Below are 20,280 nucleotides of genomic sequence, written 5' to 3'. Positions count from 1 at the left end.
GGGACTCCGTTGAAGAACACATGCTAGCACAGAGCTGGGAAGACCCTCCCAGGGCCTCAGGGAGCAGCCGCTGCAGAGGTGGGGGTTCTGACGCCTGCGCTTGTGCAGCTGTGCTTCTGCTATGGTGGGGAGGCACTGCCAGGGCCCGCGACCCCAGGGAACACAGATTTTTTGGAGGGAGAGAGGGAGTAGGGGAAGCCTCATGGGAAGAAAGCACGGATGGGAGGGGCCTTGGGTTTACCTCTGGCCCACGGTGGGCTGATTCTGTGGCCAAGGAGCAGGGGTTTGCATGGTGCACAGCGGGGGGGGGGGTGTCTCTGAGCTATTGGAGGCTCTAAGATTGGGGCGCATCCTTTCCCAGCCAGTCTGTAGAAGGTGGGCTGGTGTGGCCTGGGCTAGCATGATCTGCTTGTTGGTAAGGTGGGGTCCCCTGTGCTGGGGCAGTTCATGGGGGCAAAATGCTTGTCCTTCTCCGCCCCCCTCCACTTTGCCTGAGCTGTCAGCTCTCAGAGCAAACCCAGAGTCCAAGGAAATTGAAGTGCCTTGAAATGCAGGCCCTGGCAAGGTGGGTGTGCTGAACGCACTCGTGTGACTCAGAGGTTGCTGTTCTCGAGCGCCTGCTGTGGGTCAGGAAGGGGAGTGGTGTCTCCAGAATAGTCTGAGTCACAGCTCAGGGACCATTACACCCTCCCTCTCTCCTGCTGCAGGATTCAGCTGAAGGGCCGAGAACGGAAGCCAGGAAGAATTCTGTGCAAACAGTATACCAGCAGACAGTCACTGGGACCAGAGCTTGGCTCCGGGGCATTTTTCAGAAGAGCATCTTTTGGTGTACCTACTTGTCACCCGTCATGTTCAGATACGAGGAGGAAATCAAGGTAAGTGCTGCTGGGCCGAGACACTGCCCAGAGGGGTCTGAGCAGGCATGTGACATGCTGGTCCCGGGCCAGTGCTCCATCTGCAGGACAGAGAGCCCAGTGTTGGTGGCGCTGGCCCCCCATGACAGTCCCCATGGGAAGTGCGGGGACATGGGGCCTGTAGTGAGGGGCCTTTGGGCTTTGTTTGAGCATGGATGGTGGGAGGTAGTTATGGCTGGAAATGTCAGGGAACAGTGGAGGCAACAGGTACTTGAAGGGCAAACTGGGCAGAAGGATTTCTGAAGTCAAAGGAGAAAGAAATCAGCCTCAGAAAGGCTGGAAGGTTTCCAGAACAAGGCTGGATGAGTCGCGGGGGACGGGGACCACTGTGGGATCTGGCCCATGGGGGTCACCTGAGTGGGAGCGGACAAGTTGCTCGGAGATGGAAGGGTGGGAAAGGGATGTGAAGGTTGGGGGTGCTTTACGTCCTCTCCTGTTTTTTATCCTAATGCCTAATTTCTTTTTCCTACTTCCTATAAGTTGTGAAGGGTCTACCATTTGAGCTTCCAGGGTGCTGGGGAGACCACGAAACCCACTTAGAATTATCTCTATGCTTGACATGAGATTTTTGGCAATCCTGTCAATGTGCAACATGACACCTCTGGCTTTATGGGACTGGGTTAGGTCCTGCAGGGTTGTCTACGCATCTTGTCCGTTTCCTTTCTTGTTCCCCCCAAAACTAGAGAGGCGATCGCACTGAGGAAAATGCCCGAAAGGAGAACATTGGCCAAGAAAAACTTACGATTCTCAGAGGCTGCAGGTTCTCCTGGCTGGCGGCCAGCGAGTCAGCAGCGTGTAGGTGGAGTGGCTGGTTCCATACTCCCACCCTGGAGCAACGCGTGGTTTTCCTTCCCGCGTCTGCCTGGGGTGGTACGACCAGTGTCTGTGGCTCACGGCTCATTCCCAGATTCTTCTCAGCCTCCTGATCAGACCTAGCCTCAACATCAGTGCCTGTCTCCATCAAGATAGAAAGTGGCTGCACGTGTTGGTCCCTCACGTAGAATAGACTAAAATATGGCAAAAAAATCCCCCCGAAAAAGATAAAAGTTGCAAATTTCAGCTTTTGACTCTTAAAGTATCAGGAAAGCCTTCTGTAATTGCTCTGTAAAATTTCAGACTAAGAGTTAAATCTACCAAAAAAAAAAATGATTGAATAATTGAGTTATAATTACTGAATCATTAAATGTTATGTCAAGATTCCAAATGGTATAATCCACCAAAAATGAGTTCAGGATGGCTTTTGGTCCATTGACACGAGAGGATGAGCCTCAGTTAAATGCAGTAGTAATGGTGAAATAATAAGATTAATTAAAATGTAATTGAGCGCCCCCTCTGAGGCTGGTGTTGCTGTCACCCCTGTCTCGTGGAGGAGGCAACCACGGTTTGGGGGGATATGCGGTGAGTGGACCCAGGCTCTCCCCATTGTTCCGCGCAGCCTCAGAGCTACCCGGGCGAACCCAGCCGTGTTCTTGAAGACGGTTAGCTAGCCACCAGGACACCACCATGGAAGGTGAGACGAGCAACCCAACCAAATGGCTCGTTTCACCACATTTCAACAGGATATTGCCTTCCAGGGACACTTTAACGGTTTAATGGTTATAAAATCACACAGCTGAGACCATACGTCAACAGAGCTGATGACCCTCGCTCTATCTCAGACTTGCCACTTCTCCACACGTAGGGGAAAAGATCATGAATCCAAATACCTGGAGCACAGAACTTCTAGCACTGACCCTCGGAGGGACCGAGTCTGAGGTCAAAGTGAAGAAAACGCACATGAGCCTCGAACTTTCTTTAGAAACTTTGTGGTTGGTGTTGGAATGGACATTGCACTTCTGGAGTGATCTGTGTGTCCCGTTAAGATGGAGCAAATGGCACAGGGGTTGACGCTGTTGGGAGCCGGAGTTCTTTCTCACCGTGAAGGGAGATGCGGCAAAGCGCAAGGGGCCAGTGCTGTTGGTGTGAACTCGTGACCCAAAAAGCTGTAGTGGCCCCAGCTCTCTCCGCTGAAGGGCCTAGAAATCAGGACGGCCAGGCCGGGAGCACAGTGGGAGCCCCAAGCATGGCTTCTAAATACCATCCCCACGAAGAGACCTATGCTTCTGGAAGGACAGCAGGTTCCAGAGATGGCACGAAGACTGCAGCGCCAGCCTGAGACCAGTGGTGGGAACAGGACTGATGGCGGGCCGGCATCCTAGAGTGGACCCTGGGATGGAGAAGGGCTGCGTCTGTAGTTCATGCTGCTCTAGCGATGCCTGCTTCCTGGCTTCGGCAGCCCTACTGAGGCCAAGGCAGGCATGAACTTTAGGGGAAGTTGGCTTGGGCATACATGCGAACTCTGTCTTATCTTTGCAGTATTTCTATACATTGAAAGTCATTTGATCATACAAAGGAGTAACACCAGGACTGGATTATAAGTCAGATACTTGAAACATGTTTACAGAAAAAAGGGGGGCAGGGGAGAAAGAAAAGCTTTTTCTTTTTTTTTTAAACAGGCTCCACATCCAGCATGGAGCCTGACTCAAACCTTGATTTCATGATCCTGAGGTCATGACCTGAGCCAAAATCAAGGGTCAGATGCTTAACCGTCTGTCCTTTTTTTTTTTTTTTAATGAAGAATGCACCTGACTGGCTCAGTTGGTAGAGCAAGTGACTCTCTATGTCAGGGTTGTGAGTTCAAGCCCCGCACTGGGTGTGGAGCCTACTTAAAAAACCAAACCAAACCAAAACACCCTTGATTCTGTAAGACGGCATTAGTAATGGACTCAGCAAGACCCATCCATGGGTGCTGAACTCAGTGCATACGAGTGTGAAGAAAGGATATCTAGCGTAGCCCACCACAGATGACCATTTAATGCAAAGGAGAAAAGAATGCTGTGGAGAAATCCCACAGAGCTGGCCATCAGCCCTGACGGGGCAGGGGTCTCATGGCTTCCTTGTGTAAGTCTCTGATGTGACAGCACTCCTGGGATCTCAGGTGAGCCGTGGGAAGGTGCTGATTCTCGACCCTGCCTGAAAAATACATTTCCAATATGGCTCAACTTCATAGTGTTCCCGCCAAAAAAATTAAATCTGGATCTCCTCCTAGGAGAATTATGAGCCAGATCAGGTCGAGACACAGTCTACAGGACAGCAAAGTGTTGACAGTGCCCCCCATCAGAGGCCTGGGTCCTGCCAACATGAAGTGCCCTGAGTGTGACACTTACATTGTGGTCATGCAGCAGAAGGGCCACGGTGTTCGGAGATGCCTGCCCAGGTATTTCAGGGCCACATGGTGTGGTACCCGTGACTTCTCTTCCAGTGGTTCTGCAGAGTAAATGCTTCTTATAGGGAGGGCACAAAAGAGAGAAAGCAGTTGAGTATTAACACCTGGGGAATCCAGTTGAAGAAGTATGGGTGTCATTGGGCCATTCTTGCAACTTTTTTTTTTTTTGTATGTTCAGAGGTTTTTAAAATAAAGCAAGGGAGAGAAATATTTTCAGAATAAAAACCAGTTACACGGTGGAAGAACATCCTGGTTGCCTGGTCCTGTCAGGGCCCTTCCTTTTCAAAGGCTGGGGTGGGTGGCTCTGACTCGCCACTGACACAGGTCACCAGGGACAAAGACAGGTGCTCATTGCCCCTGGAACTGCCATAATAGTCTCCTTTTTCACAGAATTCATCATGTCACTTAGTTGTCACTGTGGCTGTCACTGACATGTGGGCTTTGCAGGTGTGGAGGCGGCTGGTGGAAATAAACTTCCCCGTGGAGTACGGCTGGAAGGAGTCCTTGATGGGGGACTTGGAAGGGAGAATCAAAGAGGTACCAGAACGTGGGATGTTCTTTTGGGGGGCATGTTGATGAAGCCAGACCATTTGTAACACCCTACAGATAGAATGGTGCATTTGAACGGATAGCCCTTGAACGGAGAGTATGACCTTGCAGTTTTGATCCAGTCTTACCGGTTTGACCATAGACGATATTCCAGTGAAGAAGAAGGGAACGAGGTCTTGCCACCAGGGAAGACATAGCCCCCCCCATATGCAGTAGCTCCGTGTGGCCTGTTGGTGATAGAAGCTTTACTAAACCCAGCGACAAATGAGGACATGTGGGAAAGATGAAGTGTTCTTCCTTTTTAAAGCTTGTGACCCTAGGAAAATTAGGGTTTGTTTTTACATGATAAGAGATATTTATATGTAACTATTAAATGACGCTTTTTAGGGAACTAGAAGGGGAAATCATTTATGTTCCAAAATTTACCTGTTTTTGCAAGCTGGGGGGCTGGCTGCCTTTTCTGCAACGTGGGAAGGGAGACTCTGAATTGGAGTGTTGTTCGTGTAATGGCTACAGTTAGAGGGGCCGGGGGACACGGTCAGTGCAGGGAGAAGGTGGAATAATGGGGACCCGCTGCAGTGTGGGGAAAGTAGAAATAACGGAAAGTGGACAACAATGTGGTCAGTGCCCGGAGTGTTCGAGGGCAGCCCCCAAAGCGCTCACTGTTCTTGCAGGAGAAGCCTCTCTTCCAGATCTCCGCCTTCTGCAGCCCCCACTGGGATGCCACGGGCCTAGAAGACAGTGTGTCTAAATGCTTCGAGAAGTGTGCCATTGAAGCCGTGAGCTCAGTCAGCCAGGTGAACCATCCCTCCGGCTCGGGAAACGGGCGCGGGGTCACGGCGGTCTTCTGACATCACGAGCTGGGGGCCAGGTGCTGAGCCCTGCCGGTCCCGGGCCCCGCTGCCAGGGAGGCCGTGGGCACGGGGCATCCGCCTCCCGGCCTAGGGGAAGGGTTCTGAAATTCGGTGCCCCTGACCGCCTCCCTGCGATGCCCCCCAGCTTCCCGCTGCTACAGGTAACGCGCCGTCAATCCCAGGCGCTCGCGGGTGAGCTTGGAGGGAGCCATGCGGAGCGCGCTGCTGTGTGTGCGGACCAGTGCTGCCGGCCTGTGTCCCCGCCGGCGCCGTGTGGAGGGACGGCCACAGGCCGACGGAACTCCGTTGAAAAGATTCTGTCAGCTCACTTAGGGCCTCCTCTGCAAAATGGGAAGAGTGGGCCCGCGCGGCCTCTTAGAACAGCCTCCGACTGTGCCTGTGTGCGCGTGCGTGGACGGGCGCGTGCGTGGACGGGCGCGTGCGTGGACGGGCGCGTGCGTGGACGGGCGCGTGCGTGGACGGGCGCGTGCGTGGACGGGCGCGTGCGTGGACGGCACACTTGCGCTCTAGGGGTTTCTAGTCATAAAATCCGGTCATAGTCGATGGAAGTCGTTGCACTTCTTCCTTTCCGATCCAGGTGTGTGTGTGTGTTTCTTGCTCGCTGGTCTGATTGTGTGTGTGTGTGTGTGTTTCTTGCTCGCTGGTCTGATTCGAAGCCCGGTGCGGATGTCCTTGTGTCGCTCCTCCTCTCAGGAGGACGCCTGCGGTCCTTCACCGTGAGCGCGTCGTTAGCGGGGGCTTTTCACGGAAGCCTCTCAGCACGACGCCGTCCTTCTGTTCCTGCTTCGTCGGGGATTTTACCCGAAGTGGCTGCCGTGTTGTCGGAGAGGCTTCTGCGTCTCCGCAGATGATCCTGTGGATTTTTTTTTTTCTCTTTTCCTTGGATATCATGTATCACCTTCACAAATACTTTCCTTTTTTTTTTTTTTTTTAAGATTTTGTTTATTCATTTCTGAGAGAGCGCGCTTGCTTGCACGCGGGGGGGGGGGGGGGCAGAGGGAGAGGGAGAAGCAGACCCCCTTCCCCCAGTGAGCAGGGAGCCCTAGGCAGGACTCGATCCCAGCACCCCGAGATCATGACCTGAGCCGAAGGCAGACCATCTGCCGGCTGAGCCCCCAGGCGCCCCGCGTTAACAAATTCTTTACGTTAAACCAGCCTCGCCTCCCTGGATAAATCCTACTTGGTGTGTAATCCTTACGTTCCTGGTGGAGGCTTTGTTTTTTTCCTTCTCGATATCGAGAAGTATCTCTTGTAAAGTGACCCCCCCCTTTTTTTTATGGGTTACTGAATCTTTTTGTACAGACTTTGAACCTGACGAAGGGGAGGCATTTTATCTCTCGGTGGGGAATCGGAAGGAGAATTGAAATATTTGTGCTGTGCGTAGGGAGGCTCTGAAAGAATGACAGCGTAGCGTTGGGATGTACGACGGAGTTCACGTGTACCGATGGTTTACGCGTACTGTGCTTGGTGCTTTTTTGTGGTAAGTCCAGGAAAAACATAGAAAGTGAGGGTGAGCCAGAAGAGAGGCGGTGTGCCTGTGTGTGCGCGGCTCCACGTCTCGGCCGCTCGTCACGTATGTGGAGTCAGTACACAGGAAACAAAAATGTCTTGAAAAAGTGAAGTATTTTATTCCTTGCTTTTTTATGAGACTCTCTTAAACTAGTCACGACGCATTTCCGGAGTGCTGCTGGATGAGAGATGTACTACATTATTCAAAAGCAAACCAATAAGAAAAACCTCCTCCATCTCTCTCCCCTTGCTCATTGTCTTATAGTCTCAGACCAGTATTCTTGAGAAAATCTCTCCTCACGACCTGCGGAAATTTGGCACTCTTGTGTCGGCGGTGATCATGAAGTCCTGGCCGAGAAACAATGGGGAGGCTGTGGATGACCTGGATGAGGTTTTAAAGCACCTGCTCACGTGGCCCGACATCAAGCATCTCTTCAAATTGTGCGGTACGTCTGTGGGGGGTGCTGGGAACGCCTGCCACGTCCGCTGTGTCTGCCCGACCCCCAGGGTGGGGGGCAGACTGTTTGACCCGATACTCCATTAGCATGTGTTGATGTTCGACATAGGAACCAGACTGGTTGGGGGAACCTGGGGAATTCAGGATATCCTATACTGTGAATAAGAACTAACCCCGAAAGCCACCTTCCCCGAATCCTGGCCGTGCCCCAGCTCCCGTGCCAACATAGGTTCCCTGACACAGTCCTGAAAGATCCCTGTTCTTCAGATGGGGGTGTAATGTGACTTACCCAGGGTCTCGGGGATCAGTATTAAGGACTAAAATTCAAACCCACATGTGTCTGGCTGTAGAAACCGCTCTCTGTTATTCTGAGATCAGCGTCAATGTCCAATCCAATATTGGCAACTTTTGACCAAAGGCTAAATACCGTCTATTTCTTCCACCCCCACCCCTGCACCTCCCCCGCCAAGTATTTTGTGATCAAAGAGCGGGAGATATGTATTGCCCCAAAAACATTATATTCAGATTTGTGTGTAAGTCGTCCGATTCAGATTTAGTGGGAAAGCACTGGATATGGAACTAAAAATCTCACTGAGATGATTTGGAGTCTCTGTTCCATCAGATGACAGGGACAGCCAAAGAAAAGCTGAGTTCCTTGCACGTGAGTGTTGTGGGACTAAAATAAGATCATGGATGTGGGATTTTTACGTACATTATTGAAAGCTGCTCGCTTGAAAAGATTACATTTGTGTTTTTTAAAATTAATAGACACTTTTTGAGCAGCTGTAAGTTTACAGGAAAATTGAGCAGAATGTACAGAGTTCACATACCTGTACCTCCCTGTCCCCGAAACACAGTTTCCCCTGCTAGTAAGGTCTTGCTGTGGTGTGGGACATCGGTTATAACCGATGAGCCAGTATTAACACATGATCATTAACTAAAGTCCACAGTTTGTGTTAGGGTTCACACTTGGTGTTGTACACTCCGTGGGTTTGGACAAACTTATGATGTGTGTCCACCCTTATGATGTCCTACAGAATAGTCTCGCTGCCTTAAAAATGCCCCACGCTGCACCTGTTCACCCCTCTCCCACGCCTCCCTGTCGCTCTGCCTTTCCCAGAATGTCCTCCGGTTGGAGTCATATGGCCTGTGGCCTCTTCAGATGGGCTTCTTTCAGTTAGTGATATGCATTTAAGGTTCTTCTATGTCTTTTCGTGGCTCAAAGCGCCTTTGTTTTTATCACCAAATAATATTCCATCGTCTGGATGGACCATAGTTTGTCCATTCACCTACTGAAGGACATCTCGGTGCTTCCAAGAATTTGCAATTATGACCAAAGCTGCTGCATGTGCCTTTAATGGCACAGAGAAATTTGGTCTTCTCATCATGCCGTACAACCCTAAAATTACTGGGAGGGAAATCTGCTGGTAGTTGAACTAAATAGATTTAAAAATTCTGTTCTCTAGATTGATCTTAAAATTTAATTTCAAAATTTTGCAAGAGAGCCAAGATGTGCAGAGAATCAAATCCTAACATGGATGTTTCTGTGTTTCCATGTGCTGTGAAAACATCCCCTTAAAACTGTCTGGGTCACCCTTGCTGGGTGCGAGTGCAGCCACTCTTCCCCTGCACCGATTCTCAAGATGGGGGCATGTAGAGGTTTAAGAATGATATTCAGCATGCTGAAGGGGGCCCAGGTTCTAAAACCCTGAGCAACGTGGCTCTCCTGGCTGATGCCTACCATGGGAGGAGTCCTCTTCATGAACAAGCTCATTTGGGAAGTCTTTCCGGCAAAAGCAGAATCGAGTGAAGGGAGAAGCATGTCTGGAGACGTAGAGTGACCTTCACTTGTGTGGAAGTGGGGCAGAACAAGGAGGCTGTTGGGGACAGCCTGTGCTTTGCAGAGTCGGGGGGAGAAGCGGGCACCTGCTGTTTTAACTCTGTTCTCCACCTGACCAGGAACCGATGAGAAGATATTAGCCAATGTCACTGAGGACAGCAAGAGGCTGTTGGCTACTGCCGACTCTGTGTTCACGAAAGTCAGTGAGGACCTCCTGAATGGCACCATTTTAGTTGGACAACTGGAGCTCATCACAAAGCACACGGATCGGTTTCTGGACATCTGGCAGACAAGTAAGGATCCGAGTGGGTCTGGGCTTCAGGTCAGTGGGCGATGACTGCGCTTGCCCGTCTAGTGGGTCTGGGCTTCAGGTCAGTGGGCGATGACTGCGCTTGCCCGTGTACTTTGTAGAGGGCATCTCCGTCATCTTTATGATGAGTGGCCCTTCCTGTCAGTAAGTAGAGAGGGGATCAGATGGTGTCTAATCCTCCAGAAAACAGTGGGAAGATGATAAAATGGTGATCCAGTAAGACCCGCCCTGTCTCTCTCCACATGGCCAAGCTCGTAGCACGCGGCCGCCCACGTCCCTCCCTGTAGCTGTGAACATGGAGCATCCTGAAAGGGATGTGGGGGAGGCGGTTGCCACGGAAAATGCTCTGCTTGTTTGTTCTATTGGGCTACTTTTTTCTTCCAGAGAGAAAAGGTCTTTTACCCCAAGAGGAAAAGCACAACATAAAGGAAGTGCTGGACTGGAGAAAGGATGAGCTGAAATTTCTGAAGAAAGAGAAGAAGTGTGTGGACAGTCTCCTGACGTTGTGTGAGCAGGTGAAACATCTGGTAAAAGGTGATACTCCTCAGAGTTAACATGAACGACGGGGATGGGCCCCCGGGGGAAAAGGGTCAGAGGAGCAGACAGTAAACACGAGTCACACAGCAGCCTCGGGAGACTGGAACGCGCCTCCTTATTCTTTTTGGTATTTATCCCCATGCCTCCACGTGGCGCGCTTAGACACTCCCTTCACTGTTCAGGCGAAAGCATCAGCCCCCATGGAACATGAGGGCTAGGTCTCTGTTTCTCCGGGCCCCGCACACACATGCACCCCTCTCAGCCTCCCTCCATTCCCGGTCCTGTCACGGTTTCAATCAGATCGCCCTTCAGCGTTCCATGATCATGTCTGGGTAAATACACCGTTCACAACCAGGCCATGAAACAGACCATCATTGTTTTGTGTTTCTTGCACCAGTTTTGTTGTCTCTGGAGTTAAAATTCTTGTCTTCTCCTATACTTTGTGTTCAGTGTATTTGTTTTCAGTTCAACCCCGGCTCTTCACCAGCTGTCTGGATTTCCTCACAAAACAATCAGATCTTCTGGAAAGATTCTCCCCAGACTGGAGGGCTGTAGTTCTAGAATGTTCCTTCGCCATCCTAGGGGTTTCCTTTACATCTCTCCCCAGTTAGATCTATTTCCCAGACCCCGTGATTGCCCTCTCTCTCACTCCTGTGTTTTAGTGGAACGAGTTCTCTGTCCCCTGCTCAGCTCCGAGAGAGGGAACATATCTGGAATCCTTGCACATCTGAGGATGTCTGCCCTTGCACTGGGGTAACCGCTGGTCCAGGCAGAATTACACAGCGGAAATCCTGCAGGATCTTGGATGTGTTGCTGTACCGTCCCAGTCGCTGTTGAGAATTCAGATGCGATTCTCACTACTGATCCTGTGTGTGTGACATGCTTACTCTCTGGAAGCTCTCCAGATCTTTTTGGCCCCACTCTTCTGAAAGTTCATAGTGATGTGCCTTGGTCAGGGTTGGTTTTCCGTCCACTGTATTGGGCATAATGGGGTGGGTCTTTCTGGTCCAGAAATCCACGTCCTTAACTCCTGGGCAATTCTTCTGAGTTATTTAAGTGGTTAGTTTTTCTCTCAGGGAAACGCACGTTGTTGGGTGCCGGACCTCCTGGGGCGGCCATTGAACTTCCCTAAACTTCCTCTTCTGTTGCCTTTCTCTTTGGTTTCCGCTATGCTTTCGGAGACATTTCCGCAACGTGATCATCAACCTTTCCATTTTTTTTTTTTGTTTCACTTCACATGAATATTTGATTCACAGGAGCAACTTTTCTTTTTCTCTGAATGACCTTTTTTATACTATCTTGTTCTTCAAAACTGCAGTGTCTTATTTTTCTGAGATTATTGGCATTTTTGGTTTAGAGGTCTTCCTTGTCTTTTTTTTTTTTTTAGGATTTTTTTCATTTATTTGAGAGGGAGAAAGCAGGGGGAGGAGCAGAGGGAGAGAGAGAATCCCAAGCAGGCTCACTGCTGAGTGTGGAGCCCAACACAGGGCTGGATCTCAGGACTCTGAGATCACGACCTGAGCTGAAACCAAGAGTTGGAGCTCAGCTGACTGAGTCTCCCAGGCACCCCTAGAGGTTTTCCTTGTCTTTTACTCCCAGAGCTTCCTATTTCCTCTAAGTCGCCTTTATGTTGCTATGTTTTCATGTCTTTTGTGTAAAAGATTTTCCACATATGTCTGGGAATTCTTTGTACGAAGAGGGGGGCCCAGCAAACCCATGGAAGACCCTGAGGGTGGTACAGCTGGTCCTGTGGTGGACACGCTAAGTCCTCTCTGGGGCTGGCCAGCCCTGCAGTCCCCAGCTTGGTGGCCACAGAACGCCCGCCACATTAACAGCTGTCACTTGCTGGGGTGGAAAGGGCGGCTAGCCTGCTATCTAGAATGGGGTGGGCAAGAAAGTCAGACCTCTTCTCCAGTCTTTCAAGCCAGGCCTCCTCACTCCCTCACCAGCTCCCCACCTCCAGCGGCCGTTTGACCAGTGTGTATGCTGCTGGGGATCCTGTGGCAGGAGCCTGGCTGACTCCCAGCCTCCCACTGTGGGTTCCATGCCCTGGGGCCCAGGTTGGCCTTGGCCACTGCTGCACATCTACTTTTCGTCTCCCGCCTGCTCTGGCTGTGATATCCTTTTCTGCTCCCCCCAGCCTTGCCGGCTTATGACTTTCCCAAGACCATGTCTATTCTGGCCCTGGAGTGCAGGCTGTGGGGAGGGAGTGAAGCGGGCAGTGTCCACACTGTCATCCCTGCCCAGAAGTGACTGTGTTTGCTTTGTTGTGAAAATTCATGAACAAGCTGGCAGTGGGGTGGGGGTTGGCGAAAGACAAATGGGTTCTTAGGAAAAATGACAGCAACTGTGTTAACGTGAGTTTTCTTATGAGCAGTGAGGACAGTAAATATGGGGAAAGTAAAATGGTGTGGCGAGTAGAGCTTTGACTTCTGACGTTCCTTTATGGTTTCTAAGTGGATCTGGAAGAGATGACGGAAAGACACTTGGAAGATCTCAGCAGTAAAAGACTGAGCGATGCCGTGACAGTGAGGTTGTCACCCAGCTCCCCGGACGTGAAGAGGACAACGCATTACAACCTGAGCCCCCAAGGCCAAGAGATTGCTGAAAAGGTGGACCAGCTAAATGAGAGCCACGTCTTCCAGGTCTTCTGGGAAGACGCTGCAGAAGCGCTGAGCGAACCTGAGGAGGAGCTGGAAAGGCAGATTCTTCAGCCTGAGGAGGTGTATAAATATCTGTATCTCCCTTGTTTTGAGAAGTTTATGAAACTGTATGAGGATCTGAGGTCAGGAGAGATCACCTTGCAGGAGGTCGACACCATCTTCAAGGACTTTGAGAATAAATACAGCATCCTCACCTTCGACCTCCAGATTATGTGTGCCCTGGACCCCAGCGACCAACGAGACTGGATCAAAGATCGTGTTGGGCAGATCAGGGAGTACCATCACCTGCACCAGGCTGTCAGCTCAGCCAAGGTCATCTTGAAGGTGAAGGAGAATTTGGGCCTCATCGGTGACTTCAGTGTTCTGCACACTTTGTTAAACTTTGTAAGTTATTTGCCAGAGACCCGTGGGGTGGGGGTGGGGGCTCCTATGGGCTCTCTGGGTTCTGGAAGCCAGAGCCTCCCCTAGGAGTTCTTGTTTGCATCTCACCTGATGCCTGATCATGCCAAGGGCTTCATTTTCATCTGTTTATAAATAGTGTGAGTGCTCCTGGCTAGTGAGCGTTTTCTCAGGTTGGCATGAGAGTCGAGAATTTGGGAAGGGGCAGAAGCCAGGGATTTGGAAAGAGTCATCTGGTCTAATCAGGTTAGAGAGAGGCTGGAGAGGCAAAAGCGGGATTTGTTTTGCCCCCCCCCTTCACATCTGCTAGTGCTGGCAAGGAGTGGCACACGGTAAGCCATCTCTGCTACGGTGAAGAAGCAAATGCTTTGTTTTGTGTTCCTTCAGGTGAGCGTTTACAAGGTGTCCCATGATCTAGGTTATGATATAGACACTTATGAAGATGATAAAAATTTAGCACAAAATTTGGAATTATGCACACTTAGGCTTGGATCCCAGCAGCATGTTCTCGAGTAGGTCACTGCTCTGGGCCTTTGTTTCTTTACCCATAAAATAGGAAAAGTAACAATATGCACCTGGCAGAGTTCTTGCGTAAGTTGCTTCGCAAACTGCCAGGTACAGAGGAATAGTAGTTACTATGGATCGATGGGGAGACGGCAGTGGGGGTCTAGCATCCCACCTCCCGGTCAGGAGCTTCATTCACCTGCCTTTAGCCACTGCAAGTCCAAGAAAGGCGGGGACAGGGCCTTTGGGATGGTCAGTGCTGCTGCTTGGACTACAGGGTTCCAGGGGACCAGGTCCAGCCACAGTAGAGCTCTGTCTTACAGACTGACAACTTTGACAAATATCGCCATGAGAAGCTGGAGCGGATCAGCAAGCAGCTTATCCATGCCAACAAGCTGCTGCAGGACATCAGTGAGACCCGGTGCCAGTGTCTGAGGGAGCTGTCCCTGAGCAAGGAGTTCATCAGCTGGGTCCGGGAGGCTCTCGGAGGTACAGCCGGTCACAGGTTGCCGGGAATCTGGGGAGTGTTGAGATGGCTCACAGGGGGTTTCATAAACTTGCAGGCAGCCCCTCCCCTTGGTCACGTGCCGTGTAAAGAGCAGACATGCCGTCTGCATCCCTTTGGTAGATGCGCAGTGCGTGTCTCATCAGCTGTTGGCCGAATATGCATCAGGGCGGTATTTCATAAGTACTGGCATAGAAACTATTTCCTTGGTTACTTTTTGCCCTCACTTGGGAGGCTTGCTGTGAACAGTTGGCTATTGTTTTCTTACAAATCTTGTTCCCTTTTAGCTTTTTCTTCTGGCTGATTTTAACTAGAAAATAAGATAAGGTCTTGTCCACAGAAGAGATTTTTTTACATCAGCTCATTAGTGTTATGCGCATTTCTTTTTTTGGCCAAGAGCTTGGAAGCCTTTTTTGCCCTGTAGCTTAGGTGTGTCTGGCAGAGAGGATGCATGGAGGGGAGGAGGAGAGCTAAGGAAGACAGGTGAAGGAAGCAGGAAAGGGGCAGCAGCAGCACTGGTGTGCCGGGCAGGGGGCTGTCTCTCATCCGGAGCCTCAGTGCTTTCAACTGTGGGCTCCTTGGCCCACATTGACGCACATCCTTTGATTAGTAAGTAGCCCAAGAGAATTATCTCCATTTCTTTGTAGTTAACTGTCAACATAGTATTTACCAGCTGAGCCCATTTCTTTTTGTATTCAACGGCAGTGTGTTGCGGATTATACACGACAAAGTTTCCGGAAGCCTCGTGCTGTATCTGGATGTCACTGATGCTCTGTAAGGCCAGGCGTTGGCCAGTGGCGTCAACAGCAAAAGAAACATGGCCCCAGATTCGTACTAAAAGCAGAAAGTGGATCAGACCCTAAAAATCCATCACTATCCATTTATAGCCTTAGTGTTCGCATCCGAGATCTGAGTGTGGGATCGTCCTGGAGCCTCCAGGGTGCTCACCTGTCTCTCCTTGCCCCAAGACATCAACGAGCTGAAGGTATTTGTGGACCTGGCCTCTATCTCCGCGGGGGAGAATGACATCGACGTGGACCGGGTGGCCTGTTTCCACGACGCCATGCAGGGCTATGCGTCGCTGCTGTACAAGCTGGATGCAAGTGCGGGATTTGACGCGTTCATGACACATCTGGAAGAACTGTGGAAGGCTCTGGAGAATGACCCACACCTGCCCCATAAACTGGTAAGTCTTCCTTCTGGCTGGATCCGAGTACATGAAGCTGCACACACGTTCATTCGGCATCACGAGGGCAGGAGCACGAGTCACCCTCGCTGTGTGGCACATGTGAAATGATGTTTCAAACCAGTTGTCCTTCATACGTGGAAACGCTTTCTTTCCCTTATTAGAAAGTAGGATTCAAATTTGCAGGTAAAAAAGAGCAGCTTCCATATTGCAAAACACACGTGGAAAAAAGACTGACATATGACCCGTGTTTTTTTCTGAATGGTGGTAGCTGTTACTTAATTCTGTATGTTTCTTGGTACTTTCCGTGTTTTCCACAATTGGTATAAATTAAGTTTCTTTAAATAATCTCTACACCCAACGTGGGGCTTGAACTCAGGACCCTGAGATCAAGAATTGCATGCTCTACCGACTGAGCCAGCCGGGCACCACTGTGAATTAATTTTTTATCAGAAAAATGAACGAACGTGTTAGTTTAAGTAAACCGTTTGCACCAGGGTCTGAGCAGACCCGTACCGTGTCATGTGGCTGGTGCGCAGAGGTGATGTTCGGCCAGATCCACTGGAGGGTGAGGGAGGAAAGGAGAGACAGAAGGACCAAGTAGAGGCGGCTCCGTTTCTGCTGCTGGAAGCTTACGTCCAAACAAAAAGTCTTTGTCGTAGTTGCTCCAAGTACTTCCATTTGGACTTGGGGTCCCCAGAAACACACTTCGATTGTAAGGCCGCACTGCCCTGCTCTGTCTAGCATCCCCCCCCCGGAGGCCCGGCAGCACGAAGCCCTCCCACTGTTCTGTCCACGTGCCCCCATGTGCTAGCCAGGGCAGCGGCCACTGGTGGGGACACAGACGGATAGCCCATTACATAAAGGGCAACACCATGGAACAGTGACCAAAAGGGAATAGCAAGAGGGCAGTGGGTGAGGAAGGCCTCCCCTGTGGGCAGGAGATGGGGATGGGGGGCTTGCCCCGTGGGGAGCAGAGATGGAAGAACCACAGGAAGAAGAGAAGGAAGGTTGCTCACACCATGGCCTGTTTCACTTCCTGTCCCAACAGCGTGACTCTGCCAGGAACTTGGAGTGGCTGAAAACTGTGAAGGAAAGTCACGGTTCAGTAGAACTCTCTTCCCTGTCATTGGCAACAGCCATCAATGACAAAGGCATCTATGTGATCAGGGCCCCCACAGATGGCCAAAAGGTGAGCCACCCTGCCTCCTGGCATAGCTGGCAGTGGCGTGTGCAAGCTGCTGCACAATGGGGTGGGGGGGGGTTCTGCCTCCAGAAAAATGACCTCTAAACGTACATGGTTCCATAGATCTCCCCAGACACGGTTCTACAGTTGCTCCTGCCCGAGAGCCATGGAGGCCACGAGGAGGTGCGACTCTACTCTTCGGAAGACCTCAAGGAGCTTTTGAACAAATTGATGCTGATGTCTGGCAAGAAAGATCACAGCAACGTTCAAGTAGAGGTATTTTCCAAGGTGAGGGTTCATGATGACCTTGGGGCCAAGCAGATGTCATGAGCTCATGTTTGGGCAGAGGACTCTCAGTGCCCAGTAGCCAGAGAAAGTCTGGAGGGTTTGAGTGTGGATGAGTTGATAGAAAGCACTCTGCTTTAAGTCCATGGAGCAGGGAGCTAGCAGGTCTGCAGAAGGCAGTCACCCCAAGTCCTGGCCTGAAGAGACGTCTGAGCTCCAGCAGGCCCTTTGGTTGGTACTTCCTTCTTAAGATGCACAGACCGAATTGTCCTGAGTTCTCCGCATTGCAGAGGAGGTAACCCCATGGGTAGGTCTTAGAAAGAGACTCCTTGCTTTACTCACTCTGTAAATCAGCGAGAACCTGCAAAGACTTAAAGATTTAGATAGTCTTCATCGAAATCAAAAGTGACCATGTTGATAAAGGAATATTCATTTACGTAACTTTGTTACGGGATTTTTCTTTCAAGGCCATTTGTACTTTATGACGACATTCTTTAGCCTTATTAGAGAGTCCTGTGGGACGCTGATGATGTAAATGGGGAAATAAGGCCTCTGTGATTACCCCGTGTGCTCGAGGCCACACGGGGAACCAGTGGAAAGACGTGAACCCAAGTACTTCAGTTATATCTCTGTTGGTGTCATTCTGGACTATTGTATGACCTCTGGTTCCGTTTGCCACAGGTGTTCTGCAACGTGCAGAGGCTTGTCCAAGCCTTCATAAACCTTTACTGTGCTGGAAACATGCTGTTCAGGGCCTGGCATGCCGAGGTGTACTGCACCCCCCGGTACGGCATCTCCATTCGGATGGACTTCTGCTTGGAGACCATAAGCCTGCTCGAGGGCAGTGGGCCGGTGGCCGAGCTGTTGGAGGCCATCAGCAGGCAGATGGAGCAGTTCCTGGACCACTGGAAGAGCTTCGTGGCAGAGAAGCGGGCCAAGCACTTTTATCTCAACTACTACACCGCCGAGCAGCTGGTGTACTTGAGCACAGAGCTTAGGAGACGGACGCCCAGCAACGCCGCTCTCACCATGCTGTCCTTCATCAAAGGTAACTGCACCCCGACGGACATCGCAAAGGCCCTTGAGGGGCCCGATGGTGAGGCTGCCAGGCACCATGAGAGGACAGTGGTTGAGGGATTGCGGCTGATGCTCCTGCGTGAGTTCAGCCTGGCGGGCAAGCTGAGGGCCGTCATGGAGCAGTCAGTGGCGTGCATGAGTGCCTTCCTGCCCCACTGCCTGGACCTGGAGACCCTTGGCCGCTCTCTGGCCTTCCTGGGCTTGATGAGCGGACGTCCTGTGGAGCGGCTCCTCCCCAATGGCCTGCACGTCGGCCAGCCCAACCTCATCGTCTGTGGCCACTCTGAGGTGCTGTCGGCTGCCCTGGCCATCTACATGCACACCCCGCACCAGCCGCTGCCCACCTTCGACGAGGTGCTGCTCTGCACCCCGGGAACCACGTTTGAGGAGGTGGCACTGCTCCTGCGCCGCTGCCTGACCCCACGCTCCCGGGGACAGGGGGTCTACAGCCTGCTGTACGCGGACCTGCTGAGCTACGAGGTGGCCTGCCAGGTGGAGGCGCTCTTCCTGAGCCTGTGCTTGCAGCCTCACCACAGTGACTTCCAGCTGGTGATGATCTGTGACTCTGAGCGGGAGCATTGCCACCTGCCCTCAGCCTTCAGCCAGTACAAGGTCCTCGTCACCCCCCAGGCGCCCCTCCAGGACATCCAGGCCTACCTGGCTCGACATTTCCAGGTCCCCAGGCACACACCATCAGCTGCCGATGTGTTCCGGGACCGGATGTGTGTGGGGATCGTGGCCTCCAAGCGAGCGGGCGTTGGTAATGACAGCTCCTAGGGTGGGTGGGCCCCTTGGGTCCCAGGGACCATGTGACAGCCCTTCCCTGTCCAGCAGGGGCAACTTAGGTGGAGCTCTCTGCAGGGGGGGGAGGGTGGGGTGGGGTGGCAGGACTGAGTCCCAGGGAGGTTTTGATCCTCTGAAGCTATAAATCGGGGCCTGTGCTGGAACGGGACACACTTTCTCGCTGGGTTTCATGCTCAGGTGAGTCCAGGGAGCCAACTCACCTTCCTTTACACAGGCCTCTCTGAAGCTCCCTCTCTTTTAAACTCCGTTGGTCACTTCAGGGTTAATGTGGGTCTTGAGAGCAGGTGTGATTGCTTTGGGAAGAAACAGGTGCCCCTTGACTTCCCTTCTATTGACTTTATACCCTTAACTGCATGACTTTCTCTGCATGGAGAACCTGCACCCCCACCCCGGACACAGGTGGCACAGCCACTGTCCTTTGACTCAGATTGCCGCCATCCATCCCAAGGGATGGCAAGGATAGTGAGCAGGCAGCAGCAAGGAAATTTGAGGGCTCACAAGTATGTTCTTTAACATGATGTTACATTGCAACAGTTCTGAATTTTGCACAGAGAAATGACTTGTGATAAATCTTTCTGGATTCTCTCATTCCTGGTCCACAGCCCTGGCACCTAATTTCCATATTTTATTTTATTTCATTTTTTTAAGATTTTGTTTATTTGAGAGAGAGAGAGAGCACAGAGGGAGGAGCAGAGGGAGAGGGACAAGCAGACTCAGTGCTGAGTGAGGAGCCCAATGTGGGGCTCGATCCCAAGACCCTGGGATCCTGACCTGAGCAGAAATCAAGAGTCAGACAGTTCACCTCCTGAACCGCCCAGGTGCCCCCTAATTTCCCTGTTCTAATGTTACAGGAAAGTCTCTCTATGTGGAGAGATTACATGGCAGACTGAAGAGGAAGCTTAGAGACAAAGAAGTGCCCTTAAAAGTGATCCGACTAATCGACTCTCAGGTGGACGAGAACCAAGTGCTGTGCTCCCTCCTGCCTTTCCTGAAGGCTGACTACCAGACAAGACCTGTGATCTTCCACTTGGATGTGACCTCGTCAGTGAGTACCCCAGGATTTCAGTCGAATGGCCGCATCAGGAAAGACCCAGTCCCCATGTCCCGGCCCACCCCCTCCCTGTATAAAGAAGTTCCTTTTCCTCTGTGATACTCAGTATCACTGTGTCCAAGGACAGAGGACGACGGTCCTCAGGGTTGGGAGACTGTGTTGTCTTTTGTGTGTGCTTACAACCCCACATGATTCTGTCTCTAGGTGCAGACTGGACTTTGGGTGTTCATTTTCAAACTCCTCATCCTACGGTACTTAATGGATATAAATGGAAAAATGTGGTTTCGGAACCCGTGCCATTTATACATCATTGAAATCCTGGAAAGGACTCCAGCGCTGCCCAAGACGCCTTCAAGGCAGGTGT

General features: G+C 51.4%; 1 protein-coding gene across 2 annotated transcripts in view; it reads left to right on the top strand.

The window, feature by feature from the left end:
• The window catches only part of RNF213 (ring finger protein 213), a 98,403-nt gene that overhangs the window by 29,877 nt on the left and 48,246 nt on the right, over nt 1-20,280 (top strand). For both annotated transcript variants that reach the window (XM_026483953.4, XM_044378781.3), the window contains exons 15-28: nt 708-875; nt 4,627-4,716; nt 5,403-5,525; nt 7,378-7,558; nt 9,529-9,702; nt 10,104-10,253; nt 12,714-13,303; nt 14,146-14,311; nt 15,296-15,513; nt 16,565-16,705; nt 16,823-16,987; nt 17,666-18,821; nt 19,717-19,910; nt 20,121-20,276. In XM_026483953.4, coding sequence (XP_026339738.2) covers nt 708-875; nt 4,627-4,716; nt 5,403-5,525; nt 7,378-7,558; nt 9,529-9,702; nt 10,104-10,253; nt 12,714-13,303; nt 14,146-14,311; nt 15,296-15,513; nt 16,565-16,705; nt 16,823-16,987; nt 17,666-18,821; nt 19,717-19,910; nt 20,121-20,276 — 3,672 coding nt within the window. The remainder of the gene's footprint in view (nt 1-707; nt 876-4,626; nt 4,717-5,402; nt 5,526-7,377; nt 7,559-9,528; nt 9,703-10,103; nt 10,254-12,713; nt 13,304-14,145; nt 14,312-15,295; nt 15,514-16,564; nt 16,706-16,822; nt 16,988-17,665; nt 18,822-19,716; nt 19,911-20,120; nt 20,277-20,280) is intronic.

Source organism: Ursus arctos, unplaced genomic scaffold, assembly GCF_023065955.2.
Source record: "Ursus arctos isolate Adak ecotype North America unplaced genomic scaffold, UrsArc2.0 scaffold_24, whole genome shotgun sequence".
In the NCBI taxonomy this organism is placed as follows: Eukaryota; Metazoa; Chordata; class Mammalia; order Carnivora; family Ursidae; genus Ursus; species Ursus arctos.
This window is presented reverse-complemented; position numbering and strand designations above follow the sequence as displayed.